General features: G+C 42.6%; 1 protein-coding gene across 3 annotated transcripts in view; it reads left to right on the top strand.

Annotated features, from left to right (window-relative positions):
* SERINC5 (serine incorporator 5) overlaps window positions 1-24,958 on the top strand; it is a 108,572-nt gene that overhangs the window by 65,413 nt on the left and 18,201 nt on the right. For all 3 annotated transcript variants that reach the window (XM_086323076.1, XM_086323077.1, XM_086323078.1), the window contains exons 3-7: window positions 11,470-11,648; window positions 12,122-12,204; window positions 13,682-13,775; window positions 21,640-21,851; window positions 23,397-23,492. In XM_086323076.1, the coding sequence (XP_086179202.1) occupies window positions 11,470-11,648; window positions 12,122-12,204; window positions 13,682-13,775; window positions 21,640-21,851; window positions 23,397-23,492 (664 nt within the window). The remainder of the gene's footprint in view (window positions 1-11,469; window positions 11,649-12,121; window positions 12,205-13,681; window positions 13,776-21,639; window positions 21,852-23,396; window positions 23,493-24,958) is intronic.

Raw genomic sequence — 24,958 nt, forward strand, 5'->3', positions numbered from 1 at the left:
GTCCCTGGAGTCACAAAGAGTCAGACACAACTGAACGACTTTCACACTTTTAGGTGGCTCAGTGGGTAAATAATCCACCTCCAATACAGAGACTCAGGAGACGGGGGTTCAATTCCTGGGTCAGGAAGATCCCCTGGAGAAGGAAATGACAACCCACTCCAGTATTCTTGCCTGGAGAATACCATGGACAGAGGAGCCTGGGGGCTAGTCCATGGTAAAGGACTGAAGAGAACTCTTCATTTGCAAAGAGGACTGAAGGAACGGAGCAAGCACACACTTAAGAAAAGCCAAATCTGTCACATGAAGAGATTCAGCCATCTTTTACGTATGGGAAAATGCAAGTCTCCGGATTTGCTGAAATCATTTCTTTCAAATGTCTCTAACTATCTGGGGCCAGTCCTGCTTTCTTTATTGTTCACTTCCTAATTCCCGTTTACTGTAAGGGGTGTCCGATGAGGCCACCTCTCACATTCCACCAGCTCCTCAGCTCTAATGGGGAGGAAGTAGCTGATGGCTTCCAAATACCTGGCTTTGTTTCAGGCTCAGATATTTGCATTTGAAAGAGACTTGAGTGTAGAGCGGGAAATATTTCATTTCACAGTAGAATTCCATCTTTTGGAGAACATTAGGTTTCTGTGTCGTACCTAAGGCAAAATCATGGATTGTCGTTGTTCAGTTGCTAAGTTGTGTCTATTCTTTGTGACCGCATGAACTGCAGCACTCCAGGCTTCCCTGTTCTTCACTATCTCCCAGAGTTTGCTCAAACTCATGTCCATAGAGTCGGGGATACCATCCAAGCATCTCATCCTCTGTTGCCCCCTTCTCCTCCTGCCTCCAGTTTTTCCCACCATCAGAGTCTTTTCCAGTGAGTAGGCTCTTCACATCAGATGGCCAAAGGATTGGAGCTTCAGCTCCAGCCTCAGTCCTTCCAATGAATATTCAGGGTCTATTTCCTTTAGGATGGACTAACTCATGTGGATAGTCAAAATTAAACCATGAAAATGCCTGGAATATCCGTAAAGAAGAGCACACGTGGCTAGCATTTCTCTAGAAAGTTAGCTCCTTGTTAGCTTGGATTTTTCTGTTTTTTAATATTTCTTTTTTCATTTATTTATTTTTGGCTGTGCTGGGTCTTCGTTGCTGTGCTTGGGCTTTCTCCAGTTGCGGAGAGCAAGGGCTACTCTCTACTTCCAGTGCGCGGGCTTCCAATTGCAGTGGCTTTTCTTGCGGAGCATGGACTCTGGAGTGCTGCCCCAGTAGTCATGGCGCATGTTGCTTGGCGGCATGTGGGATACTCCCGGACCAAACCTGTGTACCCTGCACTGGCGGGCGAATTCTTAACACCTAGACCACCGGGGAAGCCCTAGCTTGGATTTTTAATCTGTTTTATTTGCTGCTTGAATCTCCATAACCCAGAAGCGTACCTGTACATAGTAGATATGAATGAGTCAGGGAATGACCAAGCCCTGTGCTGTGATATCTAGGTATATTTACATAACATATAGTGTGGGATGAAGAATACACCTGTAAACTCCCATTTCATTGGACTTTCAGTAGCTATTTACAGAAAACAGCCATGAGTGTGGTTGGATTTGCATATTTAGATCACCATGCTCTTCCTGTTCACGCATTCAATGGGAAGTTAGCTGATTTGGTGCTGCTCACTTTGGCCATAAGCACATCTTCCTACTGATAAGCGGTCTGACTAGAAAGCCCTGCCTGTTTAGATACTTGGTCTTTTCAAAGAAACCCCAGCATCTGAGTGTTCAAGAGAGAACTGTCAGTGGGCCTTGCTCCTCTCAGGGGCCACAGACTCCTCTATCAGATCCTGCATCCTGTGGGGGAGAGTGTGGGTCAGTAACTGTGTCTTCCATCTAAAACAAAGTCCAGGCCTCCACAGCTGCAGTCTTATCTCTGGGCTTAGGTATGGATTTGTTTTCTGGACTCAGGGCCCTGGTCCACCCTTTTCCCCTTGATTTTGGGGGGCAGTGCTTACTGAGAAGCTGGCCTTGTGGGAGCAGCAGAGAGTTTCCTGGCTCCAAGATGGAGTGGGGGGCTCTGTTGGCTCCTCTGTTCTTCTTGTCTGGTCTCCCTGTTACCCATTACCCTAGAGTTTTCAACCCTCCCTGGGAAGAGTTTGTCAGTGTCTATGAAAATTTAACCACCTTCATGATCCAGCATTGGCCTTCTGGATGTCAGTCCTCTTTAATGCCCCTGCATGTGCAGAGAAAGAGACATGCGATACCCACAGTACAGACACTATTGATTATGCCTTGTTCCTAAGGGTGAAAACTCAGAAACAATGTGAATGTCTGCCATTAGGGTCACAGAGACTAAATTACGATGGGTCTGGGCTGTGGACTTCTGTATAGTAGTTTCAGTCGCTCAGTTGTGTCCAGCTCTTTGCGACCCCATGAACCACAGCATGCCGGCCTCCCTGTCCATCACCAACTCCCAGAGTCCACCCAAACCCATGTCCATTGAGTCAGTGATGCCATCCAACCATCTCATCCTCTGTCATCCCCTTCTCCTCCTGCCCTCAATCTTTCCAAGCATCAGGGTCTTTTCAAATGAGTCAGCTCTTTGCATCAGGTGGCCAAAGTATTGGAGTTTCAGCTTCAACATCAGTCCTTCCAGTGAACACCCAGGACTGATCTTTAGGATGGACTGGTTGGATCTCCTTGCAGTCCAAGGGACTCTCAAGAGTCTTCTCCAACACCACAGTTCAAAAGCATCAATTCTTCGGCGCTCAGTTTTCTTTATATAGCAGTTTAAAAGGTTGCAAATAGATTTATGTGTTGAACATGCAACAGTCTGTGGGACATAATGAGTGGGGAGTAACAGAGCAAAGGGCCTACGAGGAAGTGTGACAGGGGTTCCCTCTGGAAGCAGTCAGGTTAGGGTTGGAGTCATGATGGTTAGGGGGATTCAGTTACCTGTATCTGTTGTAATTTACATTTTCTTTGGCAACAAGAATGTAAATATGTGTTGCTTGTATGTATGCTCACTCGCTCAGTCGTATCTGACTCTTTGCGACCCCATGGACTATAACCCGCCAAGCTCCTCTGTCGAGGGGATTCTCCCAGCAGGAATACGGGAGTGGGCTGGCATTCTCTTCTCCAGATTGCTTGTATAATGGTAAATAAATACCTTTTAGAATGATGCACTTTTAGGTTTGCAGTTAGATTTCTTGAAAGCAGGGGTGAAAGGCCTGTTGGGGTCACTTCCTGCCCAGTATCCAGCCCCCTGGACTGTCTCCTCTCCTCAGCCTTCAGTCTCTGCTCTGGAGAGTATTCTGATTACTGCCCCAAATGACTCTTTGTTCCCAAATCCAATGTTACTTCTGGCGTCTCATCAACTGGTGGTATTTGACACACTCTGCTTCCTGAGAGCTGGCTCTGCTTCTCTCTGGCTCTGTATCTTTTCAGTTTCTTTCTTGTTTTTTTTTCCCCTTTCTTCCCAGTCCCTGAATGTTTGCATTCCTCAGCTCTCTGGGCTGTTCCCAGCTCTGTCTCCTTCACCCCCCGCTCCTCCACCTGGGTTCCTCTCCTGGTAAATTTATTTATTCCATTGAGTGCCTCCTTTGCCATCTCTTCTGGTCCCTACCAGTCCTTTTCTCTAGTCTTGCTCTCTCGCCATCTGCTCACATTTCCCCTTGATTCTGGCAGCCTGCACTTAAGTGAATTACTGCCCCTGCACCCTGAAACTGCCCCTCTTTCATGCTTCCTGTCCACTGCTGGCCCACCATCCAACCCGCCGCCAAACTAGAAATGGGGACTCTTGGTCCTTAGTCCCTCTGCCTTCCCTCATAGGCCACGCCAGTCAGCACATAGGACCTATCTATTCCATGGCCCCAAGCCCCACAGCTGTTGCCTCATTGAAGCTTTATATGAGTTTTCGCTGGGATTAACTCTTATCCTTCCTTCAAGGTTAGCAAGTGGAGTGATTCTTTGTACATTCTGCCTTCATAAATCCTAATTCCCTGAGCAGATTGATGGTAACTGCTCCCTGTTTCCCTTAGGAAGAGCCCTCATGTCATCATCATTAGTTCTCTGCAAGCTGTCTTGTTTCAATTGAAAGCTTAATATTTAAAGTTTGTGATTGGAGTCGTTTTCTAACTATCTAATCATATTTGTGGCGGTTTGATCCTGAAAGGCTTATGGTGGAGGGGGAGCTGTGAACTCTAGCATCGTCTCTGTCTTGCATGCTTCTGAGATTCTGGGGAGTTACTATTGGGGACATTAAGTTCCTGACTGCAGAGGTGATTGGGTCAAATAAAACCAGGCTCAGTGGAATTTTCAGTTCAGTTCGGTTCAGTCGCTCAGTCGTGTCGGACTCTTTGCGATCCCATGAATCGCAGCACGCCAGGCCTCCCTGTCCATCATCATCTTCACTCAAACTCACGTCCATAGAGTCGATGATGCCATCCAGCCATCTCATCCTCTGTCATCCCCTCTTCCTCCTGCCCTCAATCCCTCCCAGCATCAGGGTCTTTTCCAGTGAGTCAACTCTTCACATGAGGTGGCCAAAGTACTGGAGTTTCAGTTCCCTGTATAACTTTTAATGGGCTCCCCAGGTGGCTCAGTGGTAGACAATCTGCCTGCCAATGCAAGAGATGCAAGAGACACAGGTTTGATCCCTGGGTCAAGAAGATCCCCTGGGGTAGGAAATAGCAACCCACTCCAGTATTCTTGCCTGGGAAATCCATGGGCAGAGGAGCCTGGTGGGCTACAGTCCATGAAGGTACAAAGAGTCAGACAGGACTGAGCAACTGAGCACCCACATATGACTTTTAATAATGACACATTGTAAACTTTTCTCTTAAAAATATTGAGAAATCTGAACAAAAGAGAGGTGAGTACTGATGCTTACTTTTTTTTTGTTTGGCTGCACTGCATTGCATGTGTGATGATCTTGGTTCCCTGACCAGGGATGGAACCTGTGCCTCCTACCTTAGAAGTGCAGAGTCCTAACCACTGGACCACCAGGGAAGCCCCTCGTGGTTACTGTTTTTAAAAATAGCCCCCACAATCCCGAAAGGGCCTCAAAGGTAATAATTTACAGAGAAATGACCCTTGATTGCTAGAAGCCGTCAAGGGGAGGATGGAAGCTGATTTTAGCCTTCCCTGTTTTGCAACTCCTGTCCATGGGTGGGTCCACTGTCATGGACACTGGAATTTTTCCACAGAGAAAACTAAACTGTCTTCAAAAGTTTACAAATAATTGGAATGTCAGAAAGGGGAGAGAGTCTTGGTTCTGAAGTTTATTTCAAGTAAGATATTAAACAGAACCTGTAGATCTAGTTCTTCTAGGTTTTGTGATATCACTCCTGCTCAGCTCTCCCAAAGCTTTCTTTGCAGCTTGGTTTCATTCAATGTCCTAAAAATTTGATATAATGGAAGGTAAGACTCATCAGCTTTGTTAATGTGCCGTTTACTCATCTCTCTAAAATAATGTTATGGGGACATGATGCTCCATTTCCTCTTCATTTCTGTAAGAACCACTCCCAAATTCTATTCTTTATTTCTAAGTTTGTAGCATGTGGGCCCCTGGCCAACTAGAGCTGTAGGCCTTTCTAACCCTGCCATTATTTCTTCACATTTATTTGCCCGAGATTGAAATTGTTTTAAGGGCATAGCCAGCATCTCCCCTCAAAAGAAAAGCCATGGGGATTTTCTAGTTAACATCTCTAGGCTTAATACTTGTGTTGATGTTTTGAAATGTCTTCCCTGATTTGGAAGTTCAGATATATTTTCTTTTGAGTGGTGACTAGGTCTCTGAAAGACAGGTAGTGAGTACTGTTTTTAGAACTCAGTTCTTATACAGGCATACCTTGCTTTGTTGTGCTTTACTTACAAACTGAAGGTTTGTGGGAAACCCTGCCTCGAGCATGTGAATCAGTGTGCCATTTTCCGAACAGCAGTTGCTCATTGTGTGTCACACTTGGGTAATTCTCTCAATATTTCAAACTTTTTCATTACTGTTGTTACATGTTCAGTGATCTTTGATGTAACTGCCATGACTCACCAAAGGCTTAGATGATTGGTGTTCTTTAGCAATAAAATATTTTTAAATCTTATATTATTAAATTTTTAAACAACGCTTTTAAAAAAAAAAACACATAATGCTATTGCACACTTAATAGACTGCAGTATAGTGTAAACTTAACTTTTATGTGCCCTGGAAAACCAAAAAAGTCACATGGCTTGCTTTACTCTGCCATTTGCTTTATTACATTGATCTGGAACCGAACCCACAGTATCTCTGAGGTATTCCTATATAGATGTGCCAGGGAAAGGTTCACCTTATTGACAGTTTCCAGTACAATTGTTCCTTGGTATCCTTTGGGGGTTGGTTCCAGGACCCTCTTGGATATCAAAATCCACTGATGCTTAAGTCCCTTATATAAAATGGACTTGCATATAACTTAGGCACATCCTCTTATATACTTTAAATCATTGCTAGATTACTTAAAATATCTAATACTATGTAAATAGTTCCAGGTACATGGCAAATTCAAGTTTTGTTTTTTAAAACTTTCAAATTTAAATTTGAAATTAAAAATTTTTTTAAAATTTCTTTTTGTGGTTAGTTAAATCTATAGATGCAGAACTGGCAATTATACAGAAGTTCAACTGTATCTTTCAATATGAATCTTTTGGTAAAGTGAATAGAATGTCTACTGAGTTCTAAGATGTTCATTTCCCCTCTTGTTTAAATCAGAATGCATCAGCCAATCGGGGGTTCATATAATGTGCCTGACTCCCTCCCCCAAAAGGTTTTTTTTTTTTTTTTTTTAAATAATAACTTTAGAATTAAGTACGTTTGCTTAATGGCTACTATGGATCAAGAACTGTGATGAGCCCTTTTTACAAGGATTCACTGATTTAATTCTCAGAGCAGCTTCATGAGGTAGAAGGCAGTATTATTTCATTGTACAGATAGGGAAACTGAGGCTCAGCTAGGGTGTGTGATTTTCCCAAGTATTAGTGGAGTTAGGGTTGGAAGTCCACATGAGCTCTTTATTCTCACTGATACTTTGTGACTTTGAGTTTGGTTGCTCAATGGTTGGGAGGAAACTCCTTGCCCTCGGGTCTGTACAGAGCCAACACAGATGCAGTGTCCCTGGATGCCCAGAGCCAGACATAAGAGGCACCATCCTTAGCAGGCCCATCCCCTCCAGCCCACAGTGTGGAATCTGTGTGTGATGTATGTTTTCTTTTTCTAAAACTGGGATGGAGCTCGGAACAGCAAATATTTAATCAGAGCAAATTCCCGTTGCTAAATCCTGCCAGCTTGTTCTACTCGGAGGTTCTTTACCCAAAAATATTCACCACATGCTGAAAGCTAGACGTCTTGAGTCACCCACAGAGCATAAGACAGGTCTTAGTATTTAGAGCAGTGGGTTGTTTGCCTACTTTTATTGTGGATGAGATATGCAGTGCCACATACTCACCCTTTGATGAGCCTAAGGGCCCTTGGCAGTAAGTAAGGGTCTGGGGAGGGGAGTTTGTGGGAGATGACAGGGTGGGTGCTCATGCCTGCTGGCAGGAGCATTCTTCTTCAACTGATCTGAGGAGAAGAGAGAATTGGGTGTGGGTAGGGAGGTGGAAAAGAATCTGACTGGGAAAGATGGACTGGGTAGATTAAAGGGATGCTGACTCCAAAATCACTGCAGATGGTGACTGCAGCCATGAAATTAAAAGACGTTTATTCCTTGGAAGGAAAGTTATGACCAGCCTAGACAGCATATTAAAAAGCAAAGACATTACTTTGTCAACAAAGGTCCGTCTAGTCAAGGCTGTGGTTTTTCCAGTAGTCATGTATGGATGTGAGAGTTGGACTATAAAGAAAGCTGAGTGCTGAAGAATTGATGCTTTTAAACTGTGGTGTTGGAGAAGACTCTTAAGAGTTCCTTGGACTGCAAGGACATCCAACCAGTCCATCCTAAGGGAGATCAGCCCTGGGTATTCATTGGAAGGACTGATGTTGAAGCTGAAACTCCAATACTTTGGCCACCTGATGCGAAGAGCTGACTCATTTGAAAAGACCCTGATGCTGGGAAAGATTGAGGGCAGGAGGAGAAGGGGACAACAGAGGATGAGATGGTTGGATGGCATCACCGACTCAATGTACATGAGTTTGGGTAAACTCCGGGAGTTGGTGATGGACAGGGAGGCCTGGTGTGCTGCATTTCTTTGGGTCGCAAAGAGTCGGACACAACTAAGCGACTTAACTGAACTGACATGCATGTGTTATGGCAAGAGTGTGGGGGCGCTGTGCAAAAGGGATTAGCTTTGATGATAGGGGGAACAGAGAAGGTAGGGGAAGAGTTGAATGCATATTACAGAGCAGTAAATCCCATATGAATAAAACAAATAAGGTGGAGGCATGGTGCCTCCTTTTACAGATTTAAAGCAACATTACCTCCTTATAACTTTACTAGCATGTGCTACTGCTGCTGCTGCTAAGTCACTTCAGTCATGTCCAACTCTGTGCGACCCCATAGACGGCGGCCCACCAGGCTCCCCGGTCACTGGGATTCTCCAGGCAAGAACACTGGAGTGGGTTGACATTTCCTTCTCCAATGCATGAAAGTGAAAAGTGAAAGTGAAGTCGCTCAGTCGTATCCGACTCTTCGCGACCCCATGGACTGCAGCCCACCAGGCTCCTCTGTCCATGGGATTTTCCAGGCAAGAGTACTGGAGCGGGGTGCATGTGAGATGAGTGCAATTGTGTGGTAGTTTGAGCATTCTTTGGCATTGCCTTTCTTTGGGATTGGAATGAAAACTGACCTTTTCCAGTCCTGTGGCCACTGCTGAATTTTCCAAATTTGCTGGCATATTGAGTGCAGTCATCTTTCAGGATTTGAAATAGCTCAACTGGAACTCCATCACCTCCACTAGCTTTGTTCGTCGTGGTGCTTCCTAAGGCCCACTTGATGGACAGGGAGGCCTGGCATGCTGCAGTTCATGGGGTCACAAGGAGTCGGACACGACTGAGCGATTGAACTGAGCTGAACCTCCGTATTACCAGTACCATTCATAGGGTGCAGCTTTTGTTTCCTGCTGCAGGCTCTGAAACATTCACTTGTACAGGGTCCCCCATGACTTCAGTAGATGAAGATTTTAACCGTGTGAATTTGCTCACTCATTGTGAAACAGCTGAAAATTCAGACTCCTTCAGAAAGCCCTTGCTAAGGTCTCTCATGACCTGGTGGGGGCGCATCCTGTATCTTAATCACTGTTTTCAAGCAGTTTCCAGACTCACCTTCTCACTGGAATGCTCCAGGGTGCTTCCAACCCTATATGTTAAAAACAAACTCCCAGAGCTCTTTTCAGTTCCTAGGACTTCCCTGGTGGCTTAGAGGGTAAAGCGTCTGCCTGGAATGCGGGAGACCCGGGTTCAATCCCTGAGTCGGGAAGATCCCCTGGAGAAGGGATAGGCTACCCACTCCAGTACTCTTGCCTGGAAAATCCTATGGACGGAGGAGCCTGGGAGGCTGCAGTCCATGGTGTCGCAAAGAGTTGGACATGACTGAGCAACTTCACTTTCCTTTTTCCCTTTAACCCTACTCCCCCTCCACCCTAAATACTTTAAAAAGGCAGAAGAGAACCCTCTCCCTATCCTTCAGTCCTGCCAACTATGACTTCCACCCACAGAGTTTGTATTTTTTCTACTACTAGTTTACTTTCTTCAGCTGTTTTCCGGACTGCTAATTCAGTGGCCTTCTAATCCTCCTGCCTCAAACTTGTCCCTTTTCTCACATGTTCTCCACTTTGCAGCCAAAGGCATTCCAGCTTAAATAGCTGTTTCCCCTTCCTTACAGTGTGAGAGCCAGTCTTCTTGGCGTGGCATATACCCAGCCCTTCCCACCAAGATCATGCCTTCTTTTGAGCTTTATCTCTTGGCAAGGAATACTTTTTTAGTATAAGTATGCCCCCATGCAATATTTAGTCTAAGTATATCCCAAAATATTGTTATATTAAAAATTAGTTGTTATTTATACAACATTTAAATTTAACTACACAATCTGTGTTTCACCTGGCTTGGTCAAAAAATAATACTAATGTCTGTCTTTGTGGATTTACATCTTGCTGTGATCTAAAAAAATTGGAGTTGCAGGAACTTGCTGACCACAAAATGTTTGGTATTTCTTTATGAAATCTTTTATAGCTATGCATGAAAGTGGAACTATTATAATGGGATCTCAGTAACAATGCATTTTTGCCCAAGACACTCATTTAAAAAAAAAAATCATATTTGAGATCCAGGTATAGTAATGATTGCAAATCTTTTCTGAGGGAGAGAATCCTCAGGGAGGAAGATGAACTTCAACTACATTTAGTCTTCCTTCTGTTTATGGAAATCTTTTCTTTTAAAACTTTTTTAATTTTTATTTTTTGGCTGCGCTAGGTGACTTGTGGTATCTTAGGTCTCAGATGGAAATTTTAACAACCTCATTGTTACTGTTTCTTTAGGATCTTTTCTGTAGAAGAAATGAAATTATCATGCTTCAGCTTTACCTTTAGTGTTTTGTCCTTTCTCCCCCTGGTTTTAGTTTTTGTTTTGTGAGTAAAGGCTATAATGTGATTTTTCAACTTATTTTCTGTTCTGAAGAGTGTTCAGCTTTGATGTTGGTAAGAAGCAGATTTCTCTCTTTTTTGTTTTTAACAGTAAATCTTTATTTTCTGACATTAGTAGAAATGTGCTGCTTGTTCTCATAATGTAAATTTTTAATTATTCTGATAATGTAAGTGGGTTTTATATTAAAACCTTCTAATTATACTGGAATAAACCATTGTTGACATTTATCAGATTAAGATCCATAAATAAAGAACTCCAGTGGATCAAGTGAAAATCCTATTAACCACCAATTCACAGAACAATATATTAAATTAAAAAAAAGATATGAACCTTGCTAGTAATGAGGACTATGGACATTGAAACAAGATCGTGGTTTTTAACCCTTAAATGTGGTGCTCAGGCTGGGACTGTGAGCAGTCTCAAATATTGCTGGTGGGATATAAATGCAGCCTTTGAAACAGTGATTTGACTTTATTGCTTGAAATTTTCAAATGTAGCTACTACCTGACCCATTGATTTCATTTCTAGGTTAGGAGCTTATCCTATATAAATAAAGGCATATGTGCACTTAATCTCTATATTTACACATTTTAAGAAAAAATACCCGTGTATTATAAGCATAATTTTTAAAAATTCTGATACTGGATTTCAGAATTCATTAGGGGTAAGTGAAGGGTGCCTGGTACGTTATAAGCGCTATATCTCTAAAAAGGATTCAGAGGAAATTAAGGAAAAGGTCTTTGAAAGAGAGACTTTCTTCTCAGTCTTAATTTCTCTTGGTACATGGTGTTTTTCACATTGGATTTTGACGTGCAGTCTGAAAGAACCACACCAACTCTTCCTTACGTAGTTTTAACACAGACTTTCTCTCTTTTTCTTCAGATCCCTTATTTTGAAGATATTTGTAAAGGCATTAAAGCTGGTGACACCTGTGAGAAGCTGGTGGGGTATTCTGCAGTATACAGAGTCTGTTTTGGAATGGCCTGTTTCTTCTTCATCTTCTGCCTCCTGACCTTGAATATCAACAACAGTAAAAGCTGTAGAGCCTACATTCACAATGGGTGAGTCTTCATGGGGATCATTTCTCCTTTCCTTGAACTCAGAGCAGCATTACAGGGCGTCTTCTACTCGTCACACCCTCTGACTGCTTTCCTCTAGTTGAAATTGTTGATAGTGATTTAGAGAAGGTGGAAATTACACTTTTCACTGCACAGTGGACTAAGAACTGAATTCCTGTTTGTAACACCTGATGCCATAGTGAGAAATGCAGTGGAGATAAGAGCTTATTTCTTGTACCAAGACCTTCCCCCAGGTCACTTCCCCCCTGCGACAAAAGGGTTTGGCACAATCAGAGGCCAAGCACTGAGTCTGTCTAATTACGGGAGGAGGCAGTCCCCAGTCACTTAATTTCTTCCCCTCCATTTGAAGTGAACAGAATCACGGATTGACGCACTTAACTTCTAAGAGGTCTTTTGTCCTTCCTTGAATATCATTTGAATATATTTCCTCTGTTTTTTTTTTTTTTCCCCTCCAGCTTTTGGTTCTTTAAACTTCTGCTGTTGGGGGCCATGTGCTCAGGAGCCTTCTTCATTCCAGATCAGGAGACCTTTCTGAATGGTACGAAGGGAGGGTTGGGAGTATCTATTTATTGTGTTTTTACCCACTTTGTAAAATTGTTCCAAAGCATAGTCCAGGGTACCTTTGATATTTTAGGTTACTAACATTCTTGTAGCTTAAAAAAAAAACCTGCCTCACCAGCCCACACTTCATTCACCCTTTCTAGTTCTTGTCTCCCCATCAACACCCCCCCTACCCCACCCCCACCTCCCCGGATGGGTGATAGAACCTCTAGTTACTCTGCTGGCTGAAGAATTGCAGTTAAAGGTTATTGGCCTGAAGAGAAAATGAGGCACTTGGAAAACTTGTTTGGAAACTAGTTTAGCATGTCAGCAGCGTGACCAGGGAGACCTTGTTCTTTCTGCCCTGCACATAAAACCCAGGGCTTCTTAGCAGCTTAAATCTGCTTCAGCGATAGTGGGCTAAGAAAGGCTGTGTCTAAGATGTAGCTGTGTCTAAGATAGTGGGGTCCTCTAGGCTATATCTAAACCTGACTGGTGTGAAACTGTGTAACATTTAACTCTATTCAATCAATTATATTCAATTCAATTGACTATGCTTATCGATGGAATCTACCAGTAATATTTATTATGACACATTCAACCATAAGTGAAACAAGAGGCCCTTCTTTATTTGAGCTAGGGAGGGGAAAAATAAAGCCTGTGTTTCAGAGGTTCAAAGTACTGTTCAAACCCAATGGATTCACTTTCCCAATTAAGATAGTGAAAGTATTCACACTATGAATGAGGATAGATCCTCAAAGAGCCACATGCCAGGTCCAGCGAATTTCTTAGGGTCACACTGCTTTTATGCATTCCTTAAGGCAGTTGTATCCAAGTTGTCTTTTTACCTAAAATGCCTGTAACTAGTTTTCTAGTCCCCACAGAGGTCCTTGTATATATTAGAATAAGATACGTAGAATGGTTGGGACCTGGCAGTTAGCCCACTAGCTCAGCTCGGTTGTTTTATAGATAATCCAGAGATATGAGGTGCTCATCCAAGGTTTGAGCTGCTTTGTGGCTGAGCCGGAAGTAGAACTTCAGTTTGAACGTCATTTCTTCATTGAACCTTGATGGGTCTCTCCCCAGTAAAATTCAAATCTTGGGTTTTTCTGGCAATGGGTGATTTTACTTTAAATGGGGGGTTGTTGCTGCTTTTATGAATTAACTACATCTGTTAGGGTATCTGGGATTTATTTATAGCATGGAGGTGAAGCTTGGATGCTGTGGTGCCAGACTGCCAGTGCTCACATCCCAGCACTTTACTGGCTGCAGGACCTGGTCAGCTTATGTAGACTCGGTTTTTCTCATCTGTAAAGCAGGTATAATAGTAGTACCCACCTTGTACAGTTGTATGGGAATTCAATGTGTTAGCAGTACAGGGAGTCGGAGGTGAGAATTAACCATAGTCATTACTCTTTTGAGTTAGACACTTGGGACCGTCACCTCATCTCCTTTCAAATGGTCTTCTTTTGCAGCCTGGCGCTATGTGGGAGCCGTCGGAGGCTTCCTCTTCATAGTCATCCAGCTCCTCTTGCTTGTGGAGTTTGCACATAAATGGAACAAGAACTGGTATGTGCCTTTGTGGAAAGCTTCCACGTGAACTCACTCTCTGGCTCAGGGAAAGTGCCCAGTGTCGACAGAGGCCCTGCCCTGAGTCGTATTGCCAGGGGTTAGCAGCCTGCTTACACCAAAACTGGTTTTTGCTGGTTCTCTCCCTTCCTTCTGCTCTTTGAACCTCTTCCTTTACTCCTCTCTCACACTGATTTTCTCTCATTCCTACCTTTCTTTTTCCCACATCAGTTCTTTTTACTTTTTTCTCCCTTTTTCCCTACACCCTCTCATTTGGACTCTGAGACTTAGCCACGTGCAACCCCCCTGCTGAAGCCTCGCAGCCCAGCTCCGTGCTGTGTCAGTGGCTGAAAATGTTGAGCGAGCTTTATCTTAGGCCCCCATCCTTGGCAGATTAAAAAGAAAAAAGTAGTTTGGAGCTGAAAGTTCACTTTCAGCAAAGACTTCGATGGACTAGTTCTTTCCTCTTTAAAAATAATTTTGTTGCTTCTCAACTGCCTAAGAGAAGAGCCCCTTCATTAGGAACTTTTGCTGTGCTCACTTAGAAAGCCATCCTGACTTTTAAAAATGTAGACTCTAAGTGCCTTAAAAATAGGATTCACTCCCCAAGATGTGTGGCAAGTGCCAGACTATTAGTGGCTCATTTTATTTCTTGCTGAGCTACATTGAGGAAATGACTGGACAAGGGTCCGGCTTCTTCAGTGCTAAGGCCAAGGTGACTTTGTTACTCTGGGCAAAGCTCTGTCTGACTTAACTGCTCTGTCTGACTTTATAAAATATGAGTGAAAATAACTGCCTGCTGTGTCTAGTAAGGCTCTTGTTATTTTGTAGATTTTATAGGCATCATGTTATTTTATACTGTTTTGGGGTAGGGGAAATCTGAAAGTTCTATATGAATGTGAATTTATTTTTTTTTAATTTTGGATAACATAAGATATACTGTCCACATTCTCTCAAAACACTTTTCATTCTGATTATATTCTGCAGCTGGGTACTTGTTGTTTTGTTTGGATTTTGTTTTGTTTTTTAAAGATCAAATCATGAGATGCATGAATGAAAAGATACTCCTAGTCATTCTATTATTTGGTAAATACTAGAGTATGCACCCAAATGCCAACGTTAAAAATGTTTAAAGCACATCAAATCATCTTCGAAGTAGCACTACAGTCGTATTTTGGTATTTTTCAATTCTTAATCACTATGAAAATGCAGATTTCTAGGTCTGAATTGTGCTCATATATGAATTTTTTTTTTAAGTGTATTTGTTTTGGGTTGTGCTGGGTCTTCACTGCTGCTCAGACTTCTCTAGTTGCAGTGAGCAGGGGCCACTCTTCACTGTGGTGCCCGGGCTTGTCTTGTTGCGGGCACAGGCTCTAGGGGGCACAGGCTCAGTAGTGTGATGCACGGCACAGGCTCTAGGGGGCACAGGCTCAGTAGTGTGATGCACGGCACAGGCTCTAGGGGGCACAGGCTCAGTAGTGTGATGCACGGGCCTTAGTTGTTCTGCGGCATGTGGAATCTTCCCAGACCAGGGATTGAACCTGTGTCCCCTGCATTGGCAGATTCTTATCCACTGTACCACCAGGGAAGTCCAAAATATAAGTTTATTATTGCATGCTGTCCTACATTTTGAGTCATCCCGAAAACCTAGTATGTTTGGGGTTTCTACTACATCTTGTTTTGAGGCCGCAAAGTTTTCCTAAAGATAAGTCTAATGGGTGATTATAGTTTTATGTGACCCTGTTTTCTCAGTTGTACAGAAGAAGTGTGCACAGTAAGTTAGAAATGCATCGATTAAATATCACACTTTCCATTGATTCTTAATGTACTTTCACTCTGAATTTTTTATTAGACAAAATATAATATGTCACCCTCAATTTTTTCTAAGATTTTCACAAATTTCAAGTTAGGAACTTGGTAGTAAAATATTAATATCTTTGATTCTGAGGGCCTGATTTGCCCATTAAATAGTATGTTCTCTTGAGAAGGCTTGTGCTGCTTTATTCTGACTTTTAATGTTTTGATTGATTCTGAAGCCATTTTCTAGGACTGAGTATAGATGCCAAGTTTTAATAGGCATTTTGGAAGAGTTTGATCACTTTAAAAACTTTCCAGAAGCCACCTAATAGGAATGGCTTAAGACCTTTGCAACAATTGATGTTGCTGTTGTACTGGCTGTGGGACCAACATCCAAACAAAATCCCTTTTGTCCACATACTCGTGGTTTCTTGATCTGCCTAAAATTAAGATTAAGCTAGGAAATGAACACAAGCTGGAATCAAAATTGCCGGGAGAAATATCAATAACCTCAGATATGCAGATGACACCACCCTTATGGCAGAAAGTGAAGAGGAACTAAAAAGCCTCTTGATGAAAGTGAAAGTGGAGACTGAAAAAGTTGCCTTAAAGCTCAACATTCAGAAAACGAAGATCATGGCATCTGGTGCCATCACTTCATGGGAAATAGATGGGGAAACAGTGGAAACAGTGTCAGACTTTTTTTGGGGGGGCTCCAAAATCACTGCAGATGGTAACTGCAGCCATGAAATTAAAAGACACTTACTCCTTGGAAGAAAAGTTATGACCAAACTAAATAGCATATTGAAAAGCAGAGACATTACTTTGCCAACAAAGGTCCGTCTAGTCAAGGCTATGGTTTTTCCTGTGGTCATGTATGGATGTGAGAGTTGGACTGTGAAGAAAGCTAAGTGCTGAAGAATTGATGCTTTTGAACTGTGGTGTTAGAGAAGACTCTTAAGAGTCCCTTGGACTGCAAGGAGATCCAACCAGTCCATTCTGAAGGAGATCAGCCCTGCGATTTCTTTGGAAGGAATGATGCTAAAGCTGAAACTCCAGTACTTTGGCCACCTCATGCGAAGAGTTGACTCATTGGAAAAGACTCTGATGCTGGGAGGGATTGGGGGCAGGAGGAGAAGGGGACGACAGAGGATGAGATGGCTGGATGGCATCACTGACTCGATGGACGTGAATCTGGGTGAACTCCGGGAGTTGGTGATGGACAGGGAGGCCTGGCGTGCTGCGATTCATGGGGTCTCAATCAGACAGGACTGAGTGACTGAACTGAACTGACTGAGAGAGATGTACAAATATTGTTATTTTTATGTAAGTTCATTTAATTTAGGGTTTTTTTTTAATGGAGATTCTTGCTTTCAAGGTTAGTCTAGAAAATATAATACTTGTATCTCTCTTCATGGGTGAAACAACCAAAGTTTTTTCTTCCCTTTTCTTTTTTCTCCTTTTGTAAAGATCTTGAAAAAGAGATAATCTCAAAGGCAGTAGGAGAGAAAGGCCATGGGCCTGGATACCAGGCAGCAGGTTTTAATGTCCCTGACTATCTGGCTGTTTTCCTTGAGGCATGTGTGCGTGTTCAGTTGCTCAGTCGTGTCTGACTGTGCTCACATGGACTATAGCCTGCTAGACTCCCCTGTCCGTGGGATTCTCCAGGCAAGAATACTGGAATAGGTTGCCGTTCCCTTTTCCAGGGGATCTTCCTGACCAGGGATTGAACCTGGGTTTCCTGCATTGCAGGCAGATTCTTTACCATCTGTGAATCTTAAGGCATATGACTTGACTACTCTGACCTCAGTTTTCATACCTGTGAAGTGATGTGTTTTGTTCTTTTGTTAAAAGAAAAGCTAGGGCATTTAAAAATGTTTGTGTGAAAATTGATTCAAATTTAGCACTCTGCAATCTAGCAAGTAGAAAGGATCTCTGGAGTTGTACAAAATAAAAGGACTTCTATAGGCAAAAGGGAGCAGAGACAAGTAAGTTACATTAGGCAGAAAAGCAGTTTAGTTATTGTGAGGTAACTTCCCTATAGGGGATGGCAGGTCCTACCAGTCAGACTACCTAACTAGTTAACTAGACTATCTAATTAGTGCTGAATAGGAGATTTCTGATTGGTTTAATTTCTGATTCACTGTTTCTGGGAGAGCTGATACTCTGTTGCGTTGGTTTGGCGACATGGGGCTTAGCCTTAGTGACTTCATTTTAAGTCTTTCATCTTGTTTTTAACACTTTCTAGGTCAATTTTTTGTGGTTTGAAGTGTCAGTTCTATATCAAGACTGAAATCACAAAAAATAGACAGCATAGTCAGGTGTTTCTAACGAAGACCCATTTTCTAGGCTTTCTAGATTTAAAAATTCACGTTGTTGTTGGCTTTTGTTTTCCCCCGGCCCTCATCCCAAGCCTGAGCCCGGCCGCCTCTTCTAACCTGATAACCTGCTTGCCTCTGTATCTGTACACTTCATCCTGCTGCTCGGTCCTTTTCTAATCTTCATCCAAGTGCTCGCATTGAGCATTGATTCAAAATTTTTGGAGTGCCAACTCTGTGCCAGGCACCGAGAGTAGAGTCATGGCATTATTTGGTGTGTCTACAGAGGTTGTCTCGGGAGGACCAGCAGAGTCCGGAGCAACAGGTAGCGGCCACTCTGTCATCGTTGCTGCATCAAGCTGTCCTCTGACAGTTGGCAGTCCTTGCACCGACAGTCTTTAAGCACCTATTACTTGCCAGGCATTTGGCAGTAGGCAGTGAATGCAACAGTGCCCTGCTCTGTGGAGTGTATATTCTCCTGGAGAGGAGAGGGGGTAGCTAATAAGTCCAATCAAGCAAATAAGCAATAGGTTCAGTGGTGGAGAATGTGCTGTGGGTGTGAGAGTTGGGGCAAGCAGGGCAGAGAAAGGGTTTCATTATAAGGTATGAGGGAGACAAAGGAAGTTGGGAAGAGCCTGAGGCAGGGCTGTGCTGGCTTGTCTAAGGAGCGAGGAGACATCCACTGTGGCTGGACCCCAGAGGTGCGAGGGGAGGGAGCAAGGGATAAAGTCATTCATCAGAGATGGCCCTGGACCAGATCATGAAAGGTTTCTGGGGCCACCATGGCAGATGGCAGGGCACTAGAGGCACAGAATCTAATGCACATTTCAAGTTAAGAAAAGACAAGAGGACGTCGTAGGTGTAAGTAAGGAGACCAGTGGGAGGTGATCCAGGGAAGGGATGCCGTAGCTTGATGCTAGATGGTAGCAGCAGTCAGATGCTGATAGAGTCTGAAGTGGGAACCAAGGGGGTTTGCCGCTGGAGTTGGCCTGATGCTGGGGAGAGGGGAGGAGCAGGGAGTGAAAGACAGTGGTCCAGCAACTACAGTTCTTTACCCCCAGCCCTAATGGAATTGCCATATTCTGAGGTTGGGAAGACCACAGGAGAGCAGGTTTGGGGGTGGAAATTTGAATACTGGAAAGTTAACCTGGACCTCCTAAGGTCCACAAGCCAGTTAGACCTCCAAGTGGAGACGTTAACAGGGATAATATGAGCCTGGAGTAGAGGGGAGAGGTTAGGGTTGAAGATTGTTGGGAATCCAAGCAAAATCAACTGTTAAGAAAGTCCTTCTTACACTAATAAAATAGCCCAAAAGACTGGTGAGGACATAGCTGGACCCCCCACTTACAGTGTCAGCAGTGTTCACCTTTTTCTTCATAATCCATTCTCTCTCCCTGTCAACAGGTAGCATTTGACTCTCTGCTTTCTCTAAGTCTCGCTTTATCTTCATGTGATTTGTGTGCCTTCTCTATTACAATAACTCCACAGTCATCGGACTGCCTGGCTCAGTGTCAGGAGTATGATGGTCATTATCATTTTGGCCTTTCCTCTTTGTTTTCTTTCTGGCTGCAGTAACTTCTCCATCATTCAAACGTTTCAGCTGGGCTGCTTGAACATTTTCCAACTCTGTGAAGATGTTAACCAAGTTGCCTGCTCTCGAAGTTTTGTGAGATGTGGTTACAAAGGGCAGTTGACCCCTAAGGCAGATGAGATGATTCAGACCAACCCCTGTTGTAGTTCTGTCCTCTTCTTTTAGCATCAGTAAGCATTCTTCTTTGTTGTGACCAATCTCTATAGCTTGTTAAGCCACCACATACTTCTCCCATCCCTTTAATAATGTTTATATAAAATAATATAATCTTTACACTAGTCTCCTCTTCTAGAGTCTTTATTATAAATCCCATTAAAATTTTTACTCTTTTGCTGGCTGATTTTATTCTTCACTTTTTTTTTTTTTTTTTTTTTAAGAGGAGGTGGCTGTGCTCCAAGGCATGTGGGATCTTAGTTCCTCAACCAGGAATCAAACCTAGGCCCCTGGCAGTGAAAGCGCTGAGATCTAGCCACTAGACCACCAGGGAATTCCTGCCTTCACTTTTTTTTAAGGTCAAAGTCTTCCTTAATCATACCTGGCATTGTTTGGGAGAAGCAGTACTGGTATAGAGTCTTCTTTTCAGTGCAAGGACAAAAGAGATGAGGTCAGCCAGTCTTTCTCTGGGTGGAGTTCAATTACTTCTCTCTCCCTAAACAGAAGATGGGCATCAGCAGGAGCTGCTGGCAGCACTTGGAGAAAGAGACTGGCCGCGGGCTCTGTGTTTCTGGGAAAATTCAGAGAGAACTCCAGCACACAGCCCACTTTATAATACTGCCAGAACTTGCCCTGGGGTCGTTGACATCCAGAATGGGGAAGCTAAAGTCTGTGGATATTCACTTTAGTTACTGAATACACTTGAGTCAAAGACTGAAGTTTTTCAGTGTGAAGAAGAAATTCTAAGCTTGAGCCAAGAATTTTTTGAATATTCAGCTGTCTCTTCTAGTTTTTAGTTGGTAAAATGATTGTTTGCTGTTGTTCATAGACTAAGTAGTGTCCGACTCTTTGTGACCCCACAGACTGCAGCCCCTAGGCTCCTCTGTTCTTCACTATCTCCTGGAGTTTGCTCAGATTCATGTGCATTGAGCTGATAATTCTAACCATCTCATCCTCTGCTGCCCCTTTCTCCTGCCCTCAGTCTTTCTCAGCATCTCGGTCTTTTCCAGTGAGTAGGCCCTTCAAATCACATGGCCAAAGAGTTGGAGCTTCAGCTTCGGTCCTTCCAATGACTGTTCAGGGCTGACTGCCTTCAGAATTCACTGGTTTGATTTCCTTGTGGTCCAAAGGACTCTAAAGAGTCTTCCCTAGCACCATAATTCAAAAGCATCTATTCTTCAGCACTCAACCTTCTTTATGGTCTAACTCTTACATCCATACATGACTACTAAAAAAACCATAGCTTTGACTATATGGACCTTTTTTGGCAAAGAGATGTCTCTGCTTTTGCATATGCTATCTAGGTTTGTTGTAGCTTTCCTTCCAAGGAGCAAGCATTTTTTAATTTCATGGCTGCAGTTGCCATCCACAGTGATTTTGCAGCCCAAGAAAATAAAATCTCTCACTGCTTCCACTTTTTCCCCTTCTATTTGCTGTGAAGTGATGGCACAGGATACCATGGTCTTAGTTTCTTGAATGTTTAGTTTCAAGCCAGCTTTTTCACTCTCTTCTGATCAAGAGTCTCTTTAGTTCCATGTTTTCTGCCATTAGAGTGGTATCATCTGCCTATTTGAGATTGTTGATAGTTCTCCTGGCAGTCTTGATTCCAGCTTGTGATTCATCCATCCTGGCATTTCGCATAATGTGCCCTGCATAGAAGTTAAATAAGTAGGGTAACAATATACAGCCTTGACATACACCTTTCCCAGTTTGGAACCAGTCTGTTGTTCCATGTCCAGTTCTGACTGTTGCTTCTTGACCTGCATACAGGTTTCTCAGGAGGCAGATCAGGTAATCTGGTATTCCCATCTCTTTAAGAATTTGCCACAGTTCGTTGTGATCCACAAAAACTGGTAAAATGATAGGTCTTCTGAATAACTCCTTACGATGGTCTGGGACCTGACAACATTAGCTAATAATACTTGAAGGGCGGTAGCTATTGTTGGAGAATCAACTGACCTGTCTTCCCCCCACCTCTTCCTCTCCTCTACTTCTGGAGAAACAGGACTGCAGGCACAGCTACCAACAAGCTGTGGTACGCCTCTCTGTCCCTGGTGACCCTCATCGCGTACTCCATCACCACGGGAGGCTTGATTTGGATGGCAGTGTTTTATACCCAGAAAGATGGCTGCATGGAAAATAAAATTCTCCTGGGAGTAAATGGAGGCCTGTGTCTGCTTATGTCAGTGGTATCCATCTCACCCTCTGTCCGAGATCGTAAGTACGAGATCCATACTTTGTTCATATTATAGATGTCTTTGACCATTATTTTGGAAATTATGGTCAGTTCTTTATTTACCACAGGTGGGTAAACAATAGGAAAGGTGGGATTCCAGTGCCCTCTTCCTACCCTGCACTGGGCTGAAGGTGATAGTCAATCATGCCTTTGTCAAAGATTTGCGTATAATGAAGTCAATAAATAAGAAGATAGATGTTACTATTGTTAAATAATGTACTACAAGGAGTGTTTCAATGGAAAATGCCTTTAGTGGATATTTAGCTCTTCCCTGTAATCTCTTTGTAAAATTTGAATGAATGAGAAGGCTCCCGAAGAAGCTGTTTTGGGCTTATCTTTGACTTAAGACCTCTGTGGACCACAAATCAAGGACAGCGTGGTCCCAGAATCAGGAAACAGGAAATCCAATCCTGGCTCAGCCATCTGCTGGCCCCAGGAGCTGGCCTTTCTCAGATCCAAGTCCTTCCTCAGCAAAGCCAATAGAAACCTGTGAGCCTGATCTTGCTAATGGTTGTTTCAAAGCCAAAAGAAAGAAATGACTGAAGTTCATTATTGAAATTGAGATTGTTATTATTCACCCAGTTCCTTTATCCAATAAGAATTTCCTAAAACATTATTAGTATTCAGATCGAAATATTCTTTGGGTTAAATTCCACCCTTTGAAATAGTTACGGTTTGGTTTAGTGCCATTGATTGTTAAGGTGAGTCTCATTCCCATGCCAAAGAGCACCACTGGGAAGGGCCTATTTTTTACCTTTATTGGCCCTTATAATTTGATAAGTAAAGTTCTGGAGATAAATTTAATCAGAGGGAAGACTGGGTAAAACTAAATCTTTTTATGTCTGTGGATGTTTGAACATTTCACCGAAAAAAAGGATGAGTCCTTTTTATTGCATCTTGTTTACTCTTAGCCATCTGAACCGTTTAATTTAAATACTGTAACATAGAAGGCCTTTCCCCAATAAATGCTGAGTCCCATAGCCACATTCTTTGGCTTGGACCAATTCTGGTGTTCTCAAAGGTTTTCTCTCCATTGACGGATGAGAACTCTTCCCCAGTGGCATGGATTCTGAGTATCTGATGGCTTTGTGAGTCTGGAATCCAGGTCCTCCCTGTAAAAGCCATCATTCACCCCACTAAGCTATGTGATCTCACAAATTAACAGTGGTGAATTTTTTCTGGAGACCTTGTGATTTAAGAACTAATGTGACGAACCTCAGGGAGACCAGGCAGTATGTTTCAGTACAGCTGTAGTTATTATCAAAATAAGGTGTTGGGCGAGAACTCGGCAGAACTTGGTATCTCTGAAATGGCATATAGGTTCAGTGTGTCACTTTCTCCCCCCAAAGATTTTAGCGTTATATGAGAAATATGCTGCGTATCTCTTCTTACCTTCATGTGTGGGGCTTTAGGTTTGAGGGATATTATTTGGGGCAGACCTTTTTTTGGCGGGGGGGCGGGAGGGGGCGGGGGCGGTGCATCTGCTTTCTCACCATTGATTTATAACATGGGCCCTTGTTCTCCAGGACAGCCACACTCTGGGATACTGCAGTCGGGTCTCATCAGCTGCTATGTCACGTATCTCACATTCTCAGCCCTGTCCAGCAAACCTGCAGAAGTAGGTAAGCTGGCCTTGTAGGAAGACTCTGCTTGCAGGGTGAATATTGTCATTTGTGGGGTGAGGACTGTGTCTCCTCGAACTATCGTTTAAGTATCAGAGATGCAATGCGTCAAAGTAGGGAGGTGATCTAGACTTCTTCACTAAATAGTGTCCTCAGCATGGGACATGAACCTGGACCTTCCTTCTCCTGAGGCTTCCTGCTCTGCAGGAAAGACATGAACTCACGAAGGCTAATGAATTTGCTTGTAAGCCTAATCTGCATTTTCCTGCTCAGATATAATCAAATACTCAAGAAATCATCAGAAATACTCAAGCTATTTCTTTTTGTTCTCCTTATTATTGCTGTTGTTTTGAGATGGCTGTTAATTAACTTTCAGTGATCATTTCTCTGACTCTAACAGAGTGGGAAGAGTGTGGGGGAGTGGTTCTGCCACTTCAGTAACTTATATAAAGTGACTTACTGTTCTCTTCCTAGACATCTCGCCTTTAAAATAAGAATTTTAATTATTATTTTAAGAAGATAATTAAGATTCCTCTTTTCCAGAGTGGTTTTTGAGACTTCAGTTGAGTACATGTGTATATGTATACGTACAGTTTCTGGCGTGTCAGAGGTGCTTTGTAAAGGTTACCTATTACTTTTGTAGAGTAGTTACAACGGATATTTGAGAACTATCAAAAGACCATTATAGGTTGTTACTGTACGAGCCCTTGAGCTTTCCCAGTAAAGGACCATATTTTCTTATTTTGATCTCCAAACTCCTTAAATTTCATCATTTTTTTCATGTTTGTGATATATAGATGTATGTATACATGTATATTCATATATACATAAATATATACAAATGTGTGTATGTTTGGGTATATTTTATCTTGTATAAATCAAGTTAAATACATATACTCTTTTCTCTAGAGTAGAAAATTGATGTTTTCCTTTTTTAAATTTAGAAAGCAAATGCAAAGATGTTTTTTAAAGTTTTAGCATATACGTGTGGTATGTATGGGTCTTGCCTTTATAGCTATTTATAGTACAATGTGAATATAATTGTAGGTCTTTTGTTAAGTACAGTCTATCCTGGATATAATTTTTTTAGGAAAAAACTATAAATTTGACTTCAAGTTTATTTAAATCTAGTCTATTTAAAACTTTTAAGAGTATTTTGACTGTTTACATATTAATCTCTGGCTTTAACTTAATGGGGTTTTTTGGTTACAGCATTTTTCTTCCCAATGGCAGGTATCACTTAAATACAGAAAAAAAAACTTTTATTTTTAATTTTGGGTGGTAGTACTTAAATAGCAAAGTTCATATTTTGGTCAGGTTTGTAAAGAAAATTTTCAGTGGCCTAAGAAGAAGATTCCTGAAGCCACAGCACACAGTGAAGTTTACAGTTTCAAGTGGGAGTACAAGTAGTCATTTTAGTGCAACTTCAAGCCCATAGAATGTGCATGTCTGTAGAATGGTTTGTA

This window comes from Bos grunniens, chromosome 10, assembly GCF_055505025.1.
Source record: "Bos grunniens cultivar Pamir isolate PY7600 chromosome 10, Bosgru_T2T1.0, whole genome shotgun sequence".
Taxonomy (NCBI): Eukaryota; Metazoa; Chordata; class Mammalia; order Artiodactyla; family Bovidae; genus Bos; species Bos grunniens.